We start from the raw sequence: 20,578 nt of genomic DNA, 5'->3' as shown, positions 1-20,578 counted from the left end.
ACCATACCGAAATATTATTTTGCTTCTCTACTAACTGCAGTGTGCATACGTAACAGAGCTAGACGGAGGTTGCTGTGCGAGTTGGATTTATTGCAGTAATTAGTTCTGGGTGGTGTATTAGTGACCAGATGTAATTGCTGCCTCAATCATCTCACTTTTGTAACAAATCGATTAGTAGCTCTGCTACTGTTTGTTGAGGGGGTTTCCCTTTGAGCAAGAAACTTTAGCTACTCATGCAATGGTACTTTGTACCTCCAGTCTCAGTGGTAACCAGTGTCGAACCTTTCGGACCTGTGTGAAACAGATCTCTGCAAACTTGTACTTGATGCAAACACAGGCCCCCTGATTCATTCATTGCTTGTATTCCTGTTGACTCTGCAACGTCTCTGTTTTTAACGCTAATTCATTTTGTTCCCGAATTACTTGCTTTTTATAATTATATGTTTCTCAGAATGATTTTTGGCAGCAAATCGGGAAATGTAGAAAATCAGATACTATAAATAAACAAAACTGCATTTTCACCTTGAATCAAACATTGATTAATTACAGCAATTAATGTTTCTTTATTTTAAAGTTTATTCTGTTGTTTTTGTTAGGTGACATATTATCTGGTTTATGATCCATTATGTAACCTTTGCCCCGCCATCTGAAAGCCCGGGAAAATTTAGAATGACATTCACTTTCTTGTTGGTCCGAAATCAAGTAATTTTTTTCGTAACATTCCGGTACGTAAAGTGGAGAAACAAGTCATTCCTCAGAGATAATACATTTCTAAAGACTTCAGATCACCAATACGACACATTTTTTTGCTTCCATTTCCTAAGTTAAACGCTAATTGTTGTGTGTGTGAAACTGCGGGTCATGTCCTCTCCAGCAAGACCCTATTTAATATTAATACAACCTAATGCTATTAAAGATTACAGTGTCAGCTGGGCTCTGTCGGTGTGGCTGTAATTACTGCTCTCCTGCATCACTGCGGTATCCAGGAGAATACAACTCCAAGAAGCCCCAAGGCAGCTGAAACTCGAAGCTGCCAAGACCATGGTTACCCCCCGCCCCCACAAAACACCATTAGCGCCAAATGCCCAGGTCTGATGCTGAATCCCAAAACCCGTTGTCATGACAGCACTCCTCCTGGTGAGGTCTGCTTAATTAAGCCACACTTAATGAAATGCAAAGCAAACTCTTACACAGTGCGTGCTTTACTGGGCTATTTCCATTTCTGGGGAAAGGCAGTGTGTAAAAGGGCAGGTAGCTTTCTGTCTCCTCCCCAGTAGGCTGTGCTGAGGATTTGAACAGGAGTTTGAACTGCGGCTGAGGGGCAATGTTTTGCTGCTCGTTGTAAATTGTTGGCTCGAATCTCTGCTGTGGTATAAATCTCACCTCTTCGGCAGTACCAGGTCTTTATTGGCTGCTTTAACAAAGTAAGTGAAATTTAAAAAGAACATTGCTTTATGTTTCACCTGCAGCAGGTCAGTGTTAAAGGTTTCAGCGTGCACGTGAGCCGTTTACATATGCAGCTATTTTGTTGTACCTAAGCCACGTACATTTCTGATCAGTTTCTCCTGATGTGTAAATGCTCCAGAGTCACTAAAATATCTCGAATGCATATTTAATAGTAATGACCATTAGTAGCTCTGAGGTAGAAAGGATGCAGGATTATCATTGTTGTTAAAGGTTGATTAATTGTTTTTACACTGAGACAGGAATTCTTCACAGTCGCAGGAACCCTAACTGGGTTATCATTAAGTTGTGACTGCCTTTCAACTGTACTCTTAAAATGAACTTCAGACTCACTTCAGTAATTTTGAGGATGTGTGTATTTTGCAAGTGATGGCTGCAAAAAGAGAAAATAAAATGCCCCAAATTAATCCTAGATCCTTGGATTCTTCAGCATCTGCAGTTCCCATTATCTCTAATCCTAGATCCAGCAGCTTTATCATGAAGGGAAATCTTCATTCTAATTTTATTCACATTCTCACAGCTTTTAAATGTTTGGTAATGTGCAAACAGGGTTAAGGTGCTTAATGCATTGTATAATTATTTAAATGGTGAAGAACCCAGTACCAGCTATTGAAGATTTCCAATGCTCCCTTTTGAGAATTGAACAAGATTGACTGCTGTACCTGTCTATTTGATCACTCCCATGTCAGCTATCCATTTCTTTTGGTTTCATTAAAACGCAGGAGTGCAGTGAAGATTATTTTACTAATGAGCAGCATACTGTTGAATGAGGGGGAAAAAGAAGTGAGAATAAAATTTCAAAAATTGTATTGGTTTAGGTAAAATTACTATTAAAACTACAATAGGATTTTCGACTGGTGTAAATATTTGAGCACAATTACATGGAGCAGAATTCCCTTGATACCGCCTGGAGCGGGACTGACTTGGAGACATTTAGAGCTGGCAGAGCTTTAGACCAGTCCCTGGGGTCTGTCAAATTAGATCATCCTCACCGTGTTGGCAGCAGGGGGATGTTATAATTGGTCTCTGTGCTCTTGGAAGAAAGAAAATCAAAAAATGATCCCACCTCAGGTTTGCTTGGTGATTTCCCCATTATATCAATAATTAAATCGATAATGTCAAAATGGTTACACTTTTAGCCAGATCTGCTCTGATCCCTGTTTCTCTACTGTATTAATACTATTTCTACTACTTGTGATAATTGTCCATAGCTCATACAGGGAGTTACCTGTGTGACCATGTTAGGTTTGGGGGAGGTTGGTCTGTCATGCTGTTGAGCGCAGAGACAATTTTTAATCATCCTGTTCGCAGGTACAATAACACACCTCTGGAGCTGATGGGTCTTGAACCTGCATTTCCTGGCTCAGAGGAGAGGACATTACCACTACATCACAAGAGTCCTGTTGTTATGTTCAGAGAGTCTACTGACTTACTGGACTCACCAATATACAGTCTGGTGGACATTAACTGGGGAATGTAGAATAGTAAACAGAGTAATCCATACCATGGAAACAGAAAGTGGTTTGCAGAGAAAATGGATTTCCCTCCCTAACAGCACTGTGGGTCAATCCACAGCAGGAGGACTGTAGTGGTTCAGGAAGGCAGCTCACCATCAAATTCTCAAGGGCAACTGGGGATGGGGCAAGAAATGCTGGCCAGCCAGCGACACCCACATCCCACAAATGAATAGAAAAAAATTGAAAGGCAATGGAGAAACATGGTTGCACAAAGCCAATAATTAATTTTCCTCACAATAGGAAACATGATGGAGGAGATCACAACATCTCCAACTCTTTAGAACCACCAAGTCCAGAATCTCAGCCTTCGTACTCTGCACGGTCGTATCTCAAGGTAGGAGATTCTGAAATCTCTTGTTGCACGTGAGTTGTGAATGTTTTGCAAAACTTCCCAGTTTGCATTGTGGAAATAATACATTTGTGTTTGGAAGTTTAATCTGTATTTGGAAGTTTAATCTGTATCTTTATTTTCTGGCTGCTGTATCAAGCCCAATGGCTGCAGAGTTTCTGTGTATATCATTCCATTGAGAAATACTCCAGGCCATGGGGAAATTATTGACTGGGGTAACTGCTGTGTCACACTGGCATCCCAGCCTCTGGAGGGTGTCTATCAGTGATAGTGCTATTTACAAAAAAAGCCTCCAGATAAAATGAAACATACAATACATTGACATAATTTAAAATTTTCAATGGAAACAGAGAAAGTGGTTTGCAGAGAAGGTGTCCACAAGCTGTCCACAGTCTTGCAGCCTCCAAAGGCAGAAATAACACACTCACCTCATTTTACTACAACCAAAGTCAGAGTGGCTACTGGTGGCAGTGACACACAGAATGTCACATTACAACAACCGTTCAACAGTTTCACTTACTGTTCATTACTGCTTATATAAAAGATGAGTGGAGATCCATGTGCCAAATGTCTATGTACAAATCACCCAAAAACTCAATGTGTTTCGCTGCCAAGGTGTAATGATATCTTAGAAAGATCACACGTTGAATGGCATGGGCTGGTCTTTGGGTTTCACATTAAAGGAGGGCTGTTAAGCCACAGAGTGAGGAAACCAAATTAATCTGCGAGTGTGCTTCCTCGCTGTTATAAGGAAATATAAGATAGATATGGAGAAATTTTTTTTATTGGGGACAGAGGTTGAAAGGTGATTTCAAGATGGTGTTAAAAATGATGAAAGGACTGAGACATACAAAATAAAATGAGATTGAGGCAAGTAGCAGAAAACTGACCTGTTTTGCTCCGGAGGTTAGCCCAAAGCTATGAATTGCATGACCATAGTTAGTGGCCCAAGGAGAGACCATCACGATATGTAAAATTGGGGTGGTTAAAGGAGAAGGAACTAAATGGATGGTTCCAAAGAGTAATGCATAGAATTTTGATTCTTGCTTCTGCAAAAGATGGAGGCCCAGGTTTTAGCCGGGACATGAGCCTGGAGAAGGGCTTGACTGTTCCAGGATTTGTGCTGCATAATCGATTATGTGACCCCATATTATCATAATAGGGTGCCTTTTAAGTGAAGAGATTGAAAGCTTCAGGTTATTGGAAAACACTAATTTTTGTTTTCATAAGAAACTAGTTTCAATTTTTAAATTATTTCAATGTTTTTATATTTCCTTTTACCTGGAGGGTTTTTTTGTAAATAGCACTATCACATATAGACACCCAACTTTTTTTTCTGTATGGTTCCTGCGGTGGATTCTAGGTCATGCAGGGTGAATGCAACAGGTGTTGGGTGAGGGTGGGACGTGGGTTGGCATGATGCACTAAGTTAGCATAGGGCCACAGCAATGGGTAGCTGCATGAGTTGGCATTGGGTGTGTGAGTAACACGGGAGGTGGGTACGGGAACAAAATTTGGTGTGGAGGGTATGGCATGGGGAACGTGGGTTTGGTGCAGAGAATGATTTTGAAAGTAGATTATGGGAGACCATAACGGTTGTGTATAGGGATGTAGGAGACAGAGGGGTATGCAGTAGCATCAGTTACCATGGATAGGGCAAAGGTGAGAGTGAGGACAGGAGGTGGAGAGAGGGATGAAAACTGGGGAGCTGTGTTTGCTTTTATTCCTTTTTTATATTAATCTTCCACACAGACCCAGTGTAGGGAAGTTAGCCTTGTGCTTATTCTGGAGTCACCTTGCCTGGCTCCTGGGACCTGTACCACACTGGAATGAAAGTGTGATCTGGTTTGATTTGTTGTTGTGTCATTTACCTAACTACAGTGAAAAGTTTTGTTTTGCAAGCAGTACAAGCAAATCATAACATGAATAGAGATACAGATCATTGAGTGTTTAGACAAAGTGAGGCGTACAGGGTTACAGCTGTCCAGGAGGTACACAAAAGCGAGATCAACATTAGATTTGAAATTAGAGAGGTCCATTCAGCAGCTAGTAACAGCAGGGAAGAAGCTGTTCTTGAACCTGTTGGTGTGTGTGTTTAAGACCTCCCAGGATTGGGAATTCCATCCAAACACACTGAGCCCAGGAACAAAAATCTGGGCTCATGACTACCGCGGGCTAAATGGGCTGAATTGGTTGTTCTCTCCTTTGTGCTCCTGTCACAAACATATTCAGAAAGTGTTGCTTGGTCCCTAAAATTAGGCCTTTATTAATGAAGGTGAAGAACTGTTCAGTTCTCATTTCGATTAAAAGCTTGGACACAATAACAGACTAAAACATAGAACATAGAACAGTACAGCACAGTACAGGCCCTTCAGTCCACAATGTGGTGCCAACCTATTATCCTACTAAGATAATCTACCCTGCATACCCTACATATATTTTCTTTTTCAAAAACTTACTTTTCACGAAGCAGCTTCAAACTGATGGGCCTTTAGTCCTAAACATAAGAATAGGAAGCTAATTATTGTTGTGCACTGAGATCCTTAGTTACCTCTAAGAAATAATCTAACTCCAAATAAATCTGACTATTTGCTTTAATTTGAATACTTCAGTCCAAGAGTTACTAGGTGTTGGGTGAGAGATGGGAAAATACCCCAAGTGATTCTGCACTATATTAAAATTGAAGACAATTATTATTCCTGTGCATGTAAACCTATGGCAAGATGTAAGTTTTGGTTTGGAAATAAACTTCTTGCTGTTAGAAGTCCCATATTCATGGTTGTCTATTTACAAAAGGCTGAACAGTGAAGTGTGAGTTATATCCATTTGGGTTCAAGACTTCAACAAATGAGGACAAAGCTGCCTTCAAGTTTAGCACTGAAGCATTCACAATGCAATAGAGGGAGCAGTAGGGCTGCATGTGTGATAGAATTGCAACAGTGCTGTTGATGAGAGGCATCAGTTTGAGACCTGTGCCTGCAATGCTCAGTACTACTGCACCATTCTGTGCTGGTTATGATATAATTGCAACGAAAGCAAACCTTTAGAAAAGCAGCACCTGAATCACCGGAGATAGTAGGAACTGCAGATGCTGGAGAATTTGAGACAACAGCGTGTAGAGCTGGCTGAACACAGCAGGCCAAGCAGCATCAGAGGAGCAGGAGGGCTGACGTTTCGGGCCTAGACCCTTCTTCAGAAAACTTATTTTCTGTGTTCATCCAGCTTTACAACTTGTTACCTGAATCTTGGAACTTTTGTTTTACTTTGTTTGCGAGAGAGGAGTCACACCTGATTAAAAATGAACTTGTGTTTCGATTCTAGCAACAAAAGACGTGTCCACAAGTGAAAACAATACACACACAACCGACCAAACAACTTGCCTGCCCAAAGAATTTGTTTTTTCCCTCCTCAGAATGTAAAGATCAAACTTCAGTTCAACTTGATCAGATCAAAACTGAAGGAGAGACAATTCCAAGCTTTTCTTGAAAGGAAGAGGGTGGAGTTTTATTACCTTGATAAAAGACAGTAAATTGCAGCAGCAAGTACACACACACAGGCATTGACACCATTTCAAGAGAAGCTTGTGAGAGCTGTACAGTACAGACAGGAAGGCAAAGGCAAAGTTACCGATCTTTGAGTCCCTTGAGTGTTGAGAATGAAAAGACCCGATTGCAAAGGTTTAGCTGTTGTTCTGTTTCTGTAGCAGAGGCAAAGTTTGCAGCTCTTGAGTTCTTAAATGAATGATTTTTACAAGTTGCTTTTTCACTGGCAATAGTCTTTATAATTGAGACTGGGATCAGAGAGGAGAGCATCCAGTATCCATGCTATTCTCAGTCCATGTTGCTTCCTCCCTATCGTACTTACTCAAAGGCTGCTGTTGAAATCCTATTCCTCTGCGGATTCTGGAGGATTTGTCATTGTTTCATTCCAAGTTAGATAATTGTAGGCAGCCCTTTCATCTCTCAACACATTGAAGACTTTGGTAGGAGTAGTGAACAGATCCACAACAGTAGCCACTCTGTTGATTTATAGCCTTTCCCACAAATAATGGGTGCTTGTAAAAAGAATAGAGTAACAATTATGCATGACTTTTATCCCAATCAACATGAAGATTATCAAATTGTAAAGGGTAGCTGTGACAATGAATTAATAGAGGACACTAAGAATAGTTTCCTAGAGCAATATGTCATGGGGCCAACAAGGGCTGTCCTGAATGTGGTAACGAGGTAGGTAGAATAAATTATCTTAGTTAAAGATCTCCTCGGAAGTAGTGATCATAACATGATAGAATGTAATATTCAATTTGAATGGGAGAAACTTGGGTCCAAAATAATTGTGTTTAACTTAAATAAAGGGAATTACAATAAAATGCGGATAGTGTTAGCTATAGTGGGATGGGCTGATAGATTAGCAGGAATGGCAGTAAGCAAGCAATAGAAAACATATAAGGAGGTAATGATGACTCTCAGCTAAAATACATTCCAGAAAGGGGGAGAGACTTGAAGAGAAAGATAAGCCAACCATGGCTAATCAAGGCGGTTAAGGACGATGTGAAATAGAAAGAAAAAGCATACAAGGAGGCAAGGTTGGTGATAGCCCCGAAGATGGGGATAAATTCAGAATCCAGAAAAGGAGGAATAAAAACATAAAGACAGAGGAAATAAACTAAGGACAAACTAGCATGGAATGTGCCGAATGGCCTTTCTTCCACTCCTATGTCTTATGGTCTTATGGTCTTATGGAATATAGAGCTGACAAAAAGAGCAGCTTTCAATATATAAAGCAAAAGACAGCTGTCACAGTGAAAATTAATTTCTCACAAAATGAATCTGGGGAAATGGTTATGGGGAACAAGGAAATGACAGAGAAGTTAAACAGATATTTTGCACCGGTCCTTACAGTGGAAGATACTTTGAGCATCCCATTAATACTGAACAATGCGAGGAAAGAAATAAAGTTTTGTTCTTTGCAATAGCTTGAGAAATAGTATTAGACAAACAAATGGGGCTAAAGGCAGAAAAGTATGCAGGCTCTGATAGCTCGTGTCCAGGATCTAAAAAGAAGTAAACTGTAGTGGATGGATTCGTTGTCATTTTCCTAAAATCCTTAGATTCTGGAGAAGTACCAGAGGATTGGAAAACTACTAATGTGACAGCCCCGCTCAAAAATAGAGGGAGGGGAAGAAGTGGATAAGCATAGGCTAATTAGCCTAACATCTATTGTTGGGAAAGTGTTAAAACGTAGAACATAGAACACTAAAATGCAGTACAGGCCCTTTCAGGGATCTGTGTACATGGACACCAAGATCTTTCTGCTCATCCACATTACCAAGAACCTTACCATTAGCCCAGTACTCTCTATTCCTGTTATTCCTTCCAAAGTGAATCATCTCACACTTTTCCGCATTAAACTCCATTTGCCACCTCTCAGCCCAGCTCTTCAGCTTATCTATGTCCCTCTATAACCTGCAACATCCTTCCACACTATTCACAACTCCACCGACTTTAGGGTCATCTGCAAATTTACTAACCCATCCTTCTACGCCCTCATCCACGTCATGTATAAAAATGCAGTGGCCCCAAAACGGATCCTTGCGGTGTTGGAATTAATTATTTGGGAAGTAACAGCAGGACATTTGGAAAATCATAGACTCACCGAGCAGAGTCAGCATGGCTTCATGAAAGGAAATTATGTCTGACTAATTTATTAAAGATTTTCAGGGAATTCTCAGACAGAGTGGATGGGGGGAATCTAGTAGATGTGTATATTTGGACTCCCAGAAGTGTTTGACAAAGTGCCACACAAAAGGTTAAGTCCTAGAGCCATAGAGTCATAAGAGAAGAGCCCATAGTGTTGGAGGTGGTATATTAACATGGAGAGAGAATTCATGAGCAGGAAACAGCAAGTGGAGATAAGGAGTTCATTTTCACGTTGGAACCAGTGGGGTTCCACAGGCTTCAGTTTGGGACTGCAACTGCTTGTAGCTTATATTAATGACTTGGAGGAAGGAGGTGAATGCACTGTAGCCAGATTTGCAGATGACACAAAAATACATGAAAAGGCACGTTGTGAGAGGGATACAAACAGTTTAGAGAGAGACATTGATCGATTAGGTAAGTGGGCAAAAAGTTGGCATATGAAGTATAGTGTGGGAAAATGTGAAGGTGTTCATTTGGAAGGCTGATCAAAAGAACACTGTATTGTCTAAATGGTGAAAAACTGCAGAAAGCTGTAACACAAATGGACTTGTGGGACTTGTGCATGAAACAAACAAACCTAGCACACAGGGGCAGCAGGAAATCAGGAAAGCTAATGGAATCTTGGTTCTTATGGTTTGGACTACGAGTGAGGAAGTCTTGTTGTAACTGTACAAGGTACTGGTGAGGCCACATTGGAAGCAGTGGCAGCAGCTTTGGTTCCCTTGTTTAGGAAAAGATATCATTTCATTGGAGAAATTTCAGGGAAGAATGATCCCTGGTTTGGAGGTATTGTCTTATGAGCAAAGGTTAAACAGGTTGGGACTCTACTCACTGGTGTTGAGAAGAATGAAGTAATCTCAATGAAGCATGTAGGATTCTTAAGGGTTTTTACAGGGTAAACGCTGAAAGGATGTTCCCGTCTTGGGAGAGTCCCGGACCAGAGGACACTATCTCAGAATAAAGGGGCACCAATTCAAGAGTGAAATGTGGAGGAATTTCTTCTCTGAGGGTTGAAAGTCTTTGGAACTTGTTGTCACAAAGAGCTGCGGGGGTAGAGTCTTTGTGAATATTTAAGGCTAAGTTAGATTCTTGATCAGTCATGGAATCAAGGATTACAGGGAAAGGGCAGGCAAGTGGATGTGAGGAACGTTGGCTCAGCCACAGTCCTATTGAATGGTGAAGCAAGCCTGAAAGGCCAAATGTCCTACTCCTGTTCCTGTTTCCTATGGTCTTATACATGAATGTATCGTGCAATTGAAAGTAAAATGAGACACGAGAATTTTGTGATGCCTCACTGAGTTTCAGCATCTCTTCATTCCAATGGTATTTCTTACAAGTGAGTTTTCTGGGTGCGGCAGTGCTCTCTGGTAACAGAGTTCTTCTTAAAAATCCTTTTCATGCTGCCAAAGTCTCTGGTATTAAAGTCGTCATGGAAGTTGAATATTGAGAGTCCATTTTCTTGATGATCCTAAGACTTCCATGAAGGTGCTGATTTAACCAAAGCATTGTTTCCAAGGAGATTTTCATCTGTCCACTAGATCAGCTCAGTGATCATTCTCGGTGTGTCAATCTATGTGGTAATTAATTTGCAGACTCCACCATGGCAGAGTAGCAATCTTTTCTTTGTTCTACTCTCTTTTTTTCATTTAATTTTGCTGCCAACATCTTCTGTCCCTGGTGAACCTCAGAATATAGCCCAGTCAGTACTGTCAGACTGTTGGACCATGTTCCTGAGAAGGAGTTAGATACAGTCCCCGGGGCTAAAGGGAACAAAGTATAGAGGGAGAATGCAGGAACACGGACTGAGTTGAATGATCAGCCACGATCGTATTGAATGATGGAGCAAGCTGAAAGGGCTGAACGGCCTCCTCCTGCTCCTATTTTCGATGTTTCTACGTCAAAGACCTGATGGTGCTGTGTGCCTGTGTTAATGGAAGGGAATCAGTGGATGGGTGTTCAGCAGCAGAGCTCTGATCAACCAGATTTCTTCCACTCTCTTACTTCCTTGGATGGTGCTGTAACCATTACAGTTCCTGACCAGCATCAAGATTTTGCAGTATAAGCCTGAGTTTATTTCATTTCATGATTTTTCAATATCACATTGCATTCATTGTTTGAACTACTTAAAAGATCAGGTTTGTCTGCGTAGCTGAAGTTCTAGGTTTTTATTGCATGTTTGTCAATCTGCCTTTTCTAACCTGGGAGGGTGCAGTTCATTATAATTCTGTCTATGGTCTTTATTTTAATGTTTTCTCAACTCACTCAGAAAAATCGATCCATGTTGAATTATATGAGTGTTCACTGTCTTTTTATACATAATGGAAAGATTTTAGAATTGGGATCAGCACTCTGATCCCTTATCAGCCATTGGAGAGAGTTGTAGGGATCAGCATTTTGCTTAAAATGGACTCCATTATTTAGTCTTCACCGCTGTGACCAATTAATACAATATTTCTCCTCTCTTGTAAGTAGGACATGACAGCTGACTGATAAGCAATCAATGAGTAGTAGCTGATTGAATAGGAATCAGGTTTTATGTTCTGTTTGAGCGATAATTTGAATACCATGGGAATTCTCTGGCCAGTCAGCCAAAGAGAGATCTCAGTGAGAACGGCCTTAAACATCATTCTTAACTTACCAGTACCTCCAATAATGGTCTTTGGCACTTTGCTGGTCTGTTGTTAATTCTGTCACTGCTCTTTCTAGTAATCAAGCATGCCATTGGGGGGTTTGTATTGTTATGGTGGAGGGAATTATTGCTCCAAGTCTTGAGTTGGAAAAGTGCATCTCGACATGTAAGCCCACGGTTATCTTCACTTATCGCAGTAATGAGGGTCCTCAGCTGGAGATTGTTCACAATGCCCCCTAAGTCTGTATTGATTAGTCCAGTGGGGTGCTGCACAAAAAGACACTTTTCAACAACGCATGAAACACCACCAAACAAGCAAAACACTGCCTTCTCCTCCTTCTATGATCTAATTTGAAGGGGTCGGAAGACACTTTTCATTCAAACTGCTCAGATTCTTCAATTGTGGAAAAGTATGTCTTACTGTGAAAAATCTTTGCAACACAGGAGACATTTACAAACACCCAGCCCCAAGGTTTGGGGGTGAAGTATCCATTCTAATTAGTTGGATGATCAGCCATGATCATATTGAACGATACAGCAGGCTTGAAGGGCTGAATGGCTTACTCATCCAGGGAAGCTCGCCAAATCTGTAGCACTTGAAAAACAGTGAACATTTCAGGCATTTGCTCTTTTGCTGTGCTTCATTGAGTCTATTGCAGAGTCATTTGCAATAATTTGATGTGTAAAAATTATGACAGGCTGTGTAGAGAATGGCTAATTTTTAAAAAAATGCATTATCACAAGGATTTCAATCTAATAGCTACAATGTCTACTCTGATCCAGGATGGATTGTAATGGCATTTAAACCTTTCCACATTGCTCATTTTAAGTCTTTTGGATATAGTTAATTCTCCTGTTGGGGTTTTACCATCAATATGGAGTTTATTGTCTAGGTCATCTTTGGAGCTAAATATACTCCTATCATTGCCCCAGACTGTTAGAACAGCAATCCCATCTGTGGTTTCTGCTACTTTCTCAGCTCTTTGTGCAATTACTATCCAGAGAGATTTGCTTTCATGCTGCTTTTCAAAATAACCATTGTTTCTTCATCACATTAATATCATATTCAAGTTTCTGGGTATAAAGAATGCTAAATCTGGAAATAATTCATTAAATGCTTTAAACAATATGAGGAACTCTAAGGACAGAGGGAGACAAATGATCATCTTGCATCAGTTTCTAACTGCAGCACAAATATAAAAGGGTTAAGTTTCCCCAATAAAAACTGAAAGAATTGTGGATGCCCTAAATCCGAAACAAAAACAGAAATCGCAGGAAAACCTCAGAACTTAAGGAAGGGTCACTCGCCCTGAAATATTAACACTGATTTCTCTCCACAGATGGCTGCCGGACCTGCTGAGTTTTTCCAGAATTTCTGTTAAAGTTCCCTGAATAGTTCAGTGGGTATGGATGCAATGTAATATTATACACAAAATGTTTTCACTTGATTTGAATGACTAAAAAATAATATGGGATATGAAATCCTGTGGAAAATACAATTGTGAAAAGGTTTAAAATGAGTGGTTTCTTCTGTTTCAGATGAATGGGAGAAAATGTATTTGGGGCAGATACCTTGCAACAATGGCAGGCCATTTAGCCCCTGAAACCTGTCCTGAATTTTATCGATTATACACTTGGGAACCAAACAGAAAATAGAGGACTCAGAGGGGAATTAAGAAAACAAATTGGAGAAGGAAAGAGAAAGTTTAAGGCGAGACTGGCAGCTAATGTACTTGGGGTTCCCTCATGAAATCCAGACTGAACTGTTTGCTTCTGTCAGAAATCACACACAGTTAATCAACAAAAAGAACTTTGGTATAATTCCAACTGGTGGTAATACTGGACAAATCAGATCCCAGGTTGAGACCTGGCTTGATAGAATATAAGCTTTATTTCCTGTTTGCCATGTTGGTCAGTTAATATACATGCAAGAGGCTATCAATGTGCTTTAACAAAATAATACAAAAGATTATTACACAAAAGAAAATTGAAAACTATGTTACACTGCACAAGAACTATATGAAATAGCTTAATTATAAATAACAGAAGGGAAGATATAATCATTTTACACTGACAACAACACTCACCCAAACCTGAGTGATGGGTCTCCACTTTAAAACTCTCTACTGAGCTGGCGTTACTGTAATCAATTTCATTTTGAAAAAAAGTCTGCATTCACTTGGTACTATTTTCATTAGTTAATGTTGCTTCAAAAACTGTTAAATAATTTGCTAACTCAGCTCACTTCCTCCTTACGTTCTTCAACCTTATGACTTCAATAATTTTGTATGATGCCGTCCTCTCTGACACCTCACAACCTTCTGCTTTTGGTTTGTCCGAAGTAATTTTCAACATTCTCCCCAGCCCATTGGACATAAGGCTGCTAATAATAACAACTTTGCAATGATAGGCCTCCTCTTTCATCCGACCAGGAGCAGCTAATTTTCCCCCTTTTTCTCATGCTTTGTTTCTGCCTATCTGTCCCTCTCTGTCAGTTCACTCTGTCAGACTATGTCCCTCTCTCTCTGTCTCTCTCCCTCTTTGCCTCTTTCTCTCTCTCTCCACCTCTTAGTTTAACTGTCTGCCTTTCTCTGGGTTGTAAGGCTTATGTCAGCAAACACGCTAGCAATCATCATCTTGAGTTCCTTGCCATTTATTTATTTAAAGCCGTGTGATTTATGTAGGGGGAGGAAGAGAAGCAGCTTGAGGGACAGGAGGGTGGAGGAGTGATGAATAGAAAAGGAGAAATGGGAAAATAAGAATGCAACATGGTTTGGGCAGAGAGCTACAAAGATGATGTATTGTCGCAGAGTGCAGTGGAGGCCAGGACGTTGGATGCCTTCAAGGCAGAGATCGACAAATTCTTGATCTCAAAAGGAATCAAGGGCTACGGGGAGAGTGCAGGGAAGTGGTGTTGAAATGCCCATCAGCCATGATTTAAATGGCGGAGTGGAATTGATGGGCCGAATGACCTTACTTCCACTCCTATGTCTTATGGTCTTATGATGACAGGAAGCATTTGGAGAGTCCTGAGATCACGAGGGAGACAGTAAAACTGAAAGAAAACAGAGGAGGAGGTGTATATTTTATCCTAACAGTGAATCAACTAACAACAGATTAAAAGTGGATGGATGGCTGAAGGAACCAATGTTTCCAAAACACCGACTGGTGAAAGATCCTATACTGATCCTCAGGCCAAAGTGAGTGTAGTTAGTATCTGATCAAAGCTTCAAAGCAAAACTAGAATCTTGTCTCAGCTGTTTTAAAACATTTTTTTAGAGGATTAGTTGGAGCTTTTCAAAAAGCACTAAATCATGATTTAATGTGGAACTTGGAAAGCACAGTATTAGTTGCAGTGAGAATGTAAATACTGAGCTTGGGATTCTGTAAACTGTTCATTTTATAGCTATCCTTAATTAATTCTTACCGGTGGTTTATAAAAAGCTATTGATGTGCAATTTCTGCACATCCGAAAGATAGCCAGCTCTCGGAGAGTTCAGTCAGTGCCAAGTGTACATTGCCTGGGCTTTGTGGTGAAGTGTTCTGCAGTGAATCTGACAGCCACGTTTGGGGATATAGTCCCCTGGTCCTCCAAAGAGCACAATGTTTCAGCTTTCACCATTCGATTGTAATGATATAATTTCAGGGTCCTCTCCTCAAGTACCCACTAAAGCTGGCTGATAGGATGAATCTCACGCATTCTGATAATAGTTGTCGCCATGAAATAACTATGTATAACCCTATCCACTCTGAAAACGTATTTTACATGTGTGGAGTTTAATTTCATTAAATATTTAATCCCCCCCCCATCCAATAATCTGGACTGTGTTTCCCAATACTGTCATTAGTTCACTGAAAATACCTTGTTTAATTTATACATCCTGGTTTATAAGGGACTTCTAACTTAATGGTCATGTTGCTGAATTTGCAATCTGGAGCTCTGAGCTCATGAACACTAGTTTAAATCCCATGACAGTGACTACGGAATTTAAATTCAATTCATTAAATAAATCTAGAATAAAATGCCAGTCTCAGTAATTGTTAACATGTAACTGTTGTATTATCATAATGAAAATTGATTTTGTTGATATCCTTTAGAGAATGAAATCTGCCTCCCTTACCTGGTTAACAAAGTGTGGAGCTGGATGAACACAGCAAGCCAAGCAGAGCTGTCTGGTCAGGTCAAGGCTCTTCTGATGCTGCTTGGCCTGCTGTGTTCATCCAGCTCCACACCTCGTTATCTCAGATTCTCCAGCATCTGCAGTTCCCATTATCTCCCTTACCTGGTTTATATGTGACTGCAGACACACTGCTATGTGTCTGACTCTGAACTGGCCTCTTAAAAGGCTTAGCAAATGGTGCAGTTAAAGGCCATGAGAAATGTACAATGAATTTGACCTTGCCTGTGATGCTTTCACTTTGTTAATGAATTTAAAAATACCTCCTTTCCTGGTTTAGACTCTGTGTATTTCAGAAAGGATTCATCAATCTGATTGGTTCAACAGCCTGGTTTTGACCCTGAAAGCAGTCACTGATTAGATGTTGGATCAAATAAAGCCAACAACAACATTGTCTTTATTTAGTACCATTAACAGGATAAAACGCTGCAAGATGCTTTGCAGGAATATTAGTAATTATGAATAATAAAGTCTCCTCAGGAACTATTAGGTCAGATGAGCAATGGCCAGGTCAAAGAGGTAGATTTAAGGACCATCTTAAAGGAGGAAGGGGAGGTGTTGGGAATGAATTCAAGAATTTAGGATACAAGCAACTGAAGATATATGAACATACAAGTTAGGAGTAGGCCATTCAGCCCCTTGACCCTGCTGCACCATTCAATGTGATCATGGCCAATCTGATTGTGACCACCTTCCAACGCTGCACAATATCCTCTCACTCCCTGCCTAATCGAGAATCTATCCATTCCTGCCTTAAAATGGATGAAGGGACTGGGGACATTCTGGCAAAGTTTGATGATATGAAGATAGGTGGACAGGCAGGTAGTACTGAGGAGGTGGGGAAGCTGCAGAAAGATTTAGACAGTTTAGGAGGGTGGTCCAGGAAATGGCTAATGAAATTCAACATGAGCAAATGCGAGATCTTGCACTTTGGAAAAAAGAATACAGGCATGGACTATTTTCTAAGCGGTGAGAAAATTCATAAAGCAGAAGTACAAAGGGATCTGGGAGTGCTAGTCCAGGATTCTGTAAAGGTTAACTTGCAGGTAGAGTCCGTGATTAAGAAAGCGAATGTAATGTTGTCACTTATCTCAAGAGGGTGGAATATAAAAACAGCGATGTGCTTCTGAGACTTTATAAAGCTCTAGTTAGGCCCCATTTAGAATACTGTGTCCAATTTTGGGCCCCACACCTCAGGAAGGACATACTGGCCCTGGAGTGTGTCCAGCGGAGATTCACACGGATGATCCCTGGAATGGTAGGTTTAACGTATGATGAACGGCTGAGGATCCTGGGATTGTATTCATAAGAGTTTAGAAGGTTGAGGGGAGATCTAATAGAAACTTAGAAGATAATGTATGGCTTAGAAAGGGTGGATGCTGGGAGGTTGTTTCTGTTAGACGGGGAGACCAGGACCCATGGGCACAGCCTTAGAATTAGAGGGGGTAAATTTAAAACAGAAATGAGACGACATTTCTTCAGCCAGAGAGTGGTGGGCCTATGGAATTCATTGCCACGGAGTGCAGCGGAGGCTGGGACGTTAAATGTCTTCAAGGCAGAGATTGATAATTTCTTTATCTCGCAAAGAATTAAGGGCTATGGGGAGAGAGCAGGTAAGTGGAGTTGAAATGCCCATTAGCCATGATTAAATGGCAGAGTGGACTCGATGGGCCGAATGGCCTTACTTCCACTCCTATGTCTTATGGTCTTATGTCTTAGGGTGTAAAATAATACATTGACTACCTCACCCATTCTCAGGGAAGGGGTTCCAAAGACCCATAACCCTTTGAGAAATAAATGTTCCATATTGGTGCCTGGCCACTGATGGAGGGTGTTAATGATTGGGAGTGTATTAAAGTTCAATATTGAAGGAACACAGAAATTGTGGGGCTGGAGGAGGTTACAGAATGGAGGAGGGTCAAAGGATTTGGAAATGAGTATTTCAGGATTTTGCTTGACTAGAAGCTACTGTAGATTAGTGAGCGATAGGGGTAAAAGGGGATCAGGATTTGCTGCAAGATAAAGGCAGCAGTTTGCATTTCTAGCTACTTCCAGTTCGAAGTCCTTGCACACTCTGGCCACCTCACTGCTGATGACAACATTCTGCGAATGTGTCCTCCCTTATGCATCTCACCATCAATGTGAGATTCCTGTTTCTTTTCAGGGTGACAAATACAGCACTTTGTGCTGAATGTTGTTCATGGTTTAAGGTGCTCTTGTTGGAGGATGCAGACCAGCTAAGTAGCTGAAATAGGTGTGTTTACACAATGTACTGTGGGGTTTCAGCATGCTGTGATCCTCTGGGTAGCTCACTCAGTGCAATTTTGTCAAAAGTAAAATGGAAGTTCCAGATTCCAGATACTGTTAGTTGCTAGTTACAAAATCAGGGTTTGAATTATGCAGGCTTCTGCATCATCAACTGCCCTGATGGAAGCAGTCTCCCGATGCTAGTTAAATGTTAATGTTAGCAAGTGGCTAACTGACCCCTCTGCTCTTCACTAACATTCATAAATATATTAAATATTCCTCATTGCAGCGATTTGTCAGGAGAACCTAACCCTGGCTGCAGTCAGACTGCAGCAGATGAGAATCTGACATGCAGCCAATCAGCTTATTTGGAACGATCTGTGCACAAGCCAGCACCATGATATCCTGGGACTTTGTGTTCCATCTTAATTCTACCAATAAATCAAACAATAAACCTAAAACCAAATTTTAAGAGAAGTGCAGAAGACCAAGGATCAGTTTAATTTGAACTTAGCGTAGATATTCTCTCTGAGAAATATCGGCAGCAAATGCTGCAGTATGTAAGGGGTTGCTAATTTGGATGGTGCCTGCAGCGAAAGAGTTGAAGAAGCTTTGCATGTTTACAGCAGGTGAGCTATGGGGGAATTGCAGCAATCTGTGAATGTGAAATACCATTGCCTTGTAGATGTAAAATCAGCCTCATGAAGCATTGTGTGTGAAGCTCTGTATAAAACACAGATGATCAGTGTGCAGACAAATCTGTTATGAAAGGTGGGAAGGAATTAAAACTGAATCCATCCAGTAACTAGAATGATTTGCACAGGACAAAATTCCTTTACCATCACTCTGAAAGATAAGTAACAGTCATACTTTTGGGACGGTTAGTGGCTGGCAGAATGGTGTGATGCAAAGAACAGATTAATGTTATATTTACAAGAGACCAGAAGCAGCAGCACCTCAGATTTGTAATTTCATGAAATAAAACAAACACTACCGGGTTTCAGAGATATAAAATGGAAGGTTAAAAACTGATGTTACTGAGGAATCTGTATAAAACTATTATAAAATTGCTATTACGGTATTGTGCGCAGATTAAGACTGTGTCCCATATGAAAGACATTGGTGCAGTGGTGAAATCACAATGGAAAATTATTAGGATGTTGCCTGTTTTGAGGAAATAGAAGCTGAGGAAATTGAGTTGTTGTTTTGTGAACAAAGAATGGGAGAACAGCAGAGATTGTTTTGTGATGTTTTACATTGACCATGAAGTTATTGACATGTAAAATGTTGCACAGCTCAATCTCTCCCAGCTCTTAACAACTTTTGTTTTCACTGCCTCTTCCTCTCTGCCTCAAGATATGTGTAAAATCTACATGTAAAGATAATGTATTAAGCCATTAATTATCATAAAATATCAACTATCAGATTAGATTAGATGTCTATAGCTTGAAATGCCATTTCAAAAATGCCAATAAAGGAAGACCTAACTGTAACATAAAAAACTCAAACCAATTAAACTGCTAAAGCAAACTGAATACTTTCCCACCATGTCAAAGCCAAATCCCTCCCCTGAGAATTGGCTGCTCACTTAGTTTGTAATCATGATGTTATACTTCGCCCTGAGATGACCGTATCATCATCCATAAATGCCTTCGATCCTCCAGTTTTGACTGTCCCTCAGATCCATCTGCAGTTGAAATCCTTATCTATGCCTTTGCTGCCTCTGGACGTGACTTTTCCAACAAAGGTTTCACCTGCTGTCTCGTTTAACACAACAACGTTCCATTCACCCATAACCTCTGTGGTCACTGGTCTATATTGTTAAATAAGGCTTCAGTTTTAAACTTTGAATTCTTGTTCTCAAAGCCCTCTGTGACCTCTCATCTCCCAGTCTCCCCTGTACCTTTGGAGATATTTATATTTTTTCAGTTTTGGCCTCTTGATCATCCCCAGTTTTATACATCTCATCATTTCTGGCCATGTCATCACCAGCCTGTGCCCTGAAAACTGGAATGACAACCTCTCTACCCATCTCCCTCACCTTCCTTCAGTATATTTGACCTTTCTGAACAAAGCTTCTGGTTATCCAATCTAACATCCCCTTCCACAAATTTGTTTAATAGTTTCTGTGAACACCTTGGAATGTTTCAATGCATTCAAAGTGCTATATGAATGTGATTCATTATAAATCTTCTGGCTCTTCATCTTTGTTATGTTCCTGTTTAAACATCTTTGGCCATCCTTCCTTTACAGTAGTAGTCTGTGTTTTTGTCCCTTCTATCTCTGTCAACTATTTTAGTATGTCTTTTCTAATTAGAAACAATACAGGAATGCTTGCAAAAAATAAAACAAAGAACTGCAGTTGCTGGAAATCTGAAACAAAACTTGAATTGCTGGAGAAACTCGGCATGCCTGGCAGCATCTGTGGAGAGAAAATAAAGTCAGCATTTCAAATACAGTGACTCTTCTTCAGAACTGCCTGCCATTGATATTGT

General features: G+C 40.5%; 1 protein-coding gene across 19 annotated transcripts in view; it reads left to right on the top strand.

Moving 5' to 3' along the window:
* Positions 1–20,578, top strand: part of rap1gapa (RAP1 GTPase activating protein a) — a 599,377-nt gene that overhangs the window by 441,435 nt on the left and 137,364 nt on the right. For 14 of the 19 annotated variants that reach the window (XM_059655567.1, XM_059655576.1, XM_059655558.1 and 11 more), the window contains one exon: positions 3,222–3,315. The exons of 3 other annotated variants lie outside the window; for them this stretch is intronic. Coding sequence is in view for 12 of the 16 variants with exons in the window: in XM_059655558.1 (XP_059511541.1) it covers positions 3,222–3,315 (94 nt within the window). In the remaining 4 variants the exon portion in view is untranslated. Of the gene's footprint in view, positions 1–987; positions 1,425–3,221; positions 3,316–18,480; positions 18,713–20,578 lie in introns of those variants that run through there. 2 more of the 19 variants (XM_059655568.1, XM_059655570.1) reach the window with 2 other exon arrangements.

This window comes from Stegostoma tigrinum, chromosome 28, assembly GCF_030684315.1.
Source record: "Stegostoma tigrinum isolate sSteTig4 chromosome 28, sSteTig4.hap1, whole genome shotgun sequence".
NCBI classification, from domain to species: Eukaryota; Metazoa; Chordata; class Chondrichthyes; order Orectolobiformes; family Stegostomatidae; genus Stegostoma; species Stegostoma tigrinum.
Note: the sequence above shows the minus strand (reverse complement) of the source record. Positions and strands in the feature narration are given on the sequence as shown.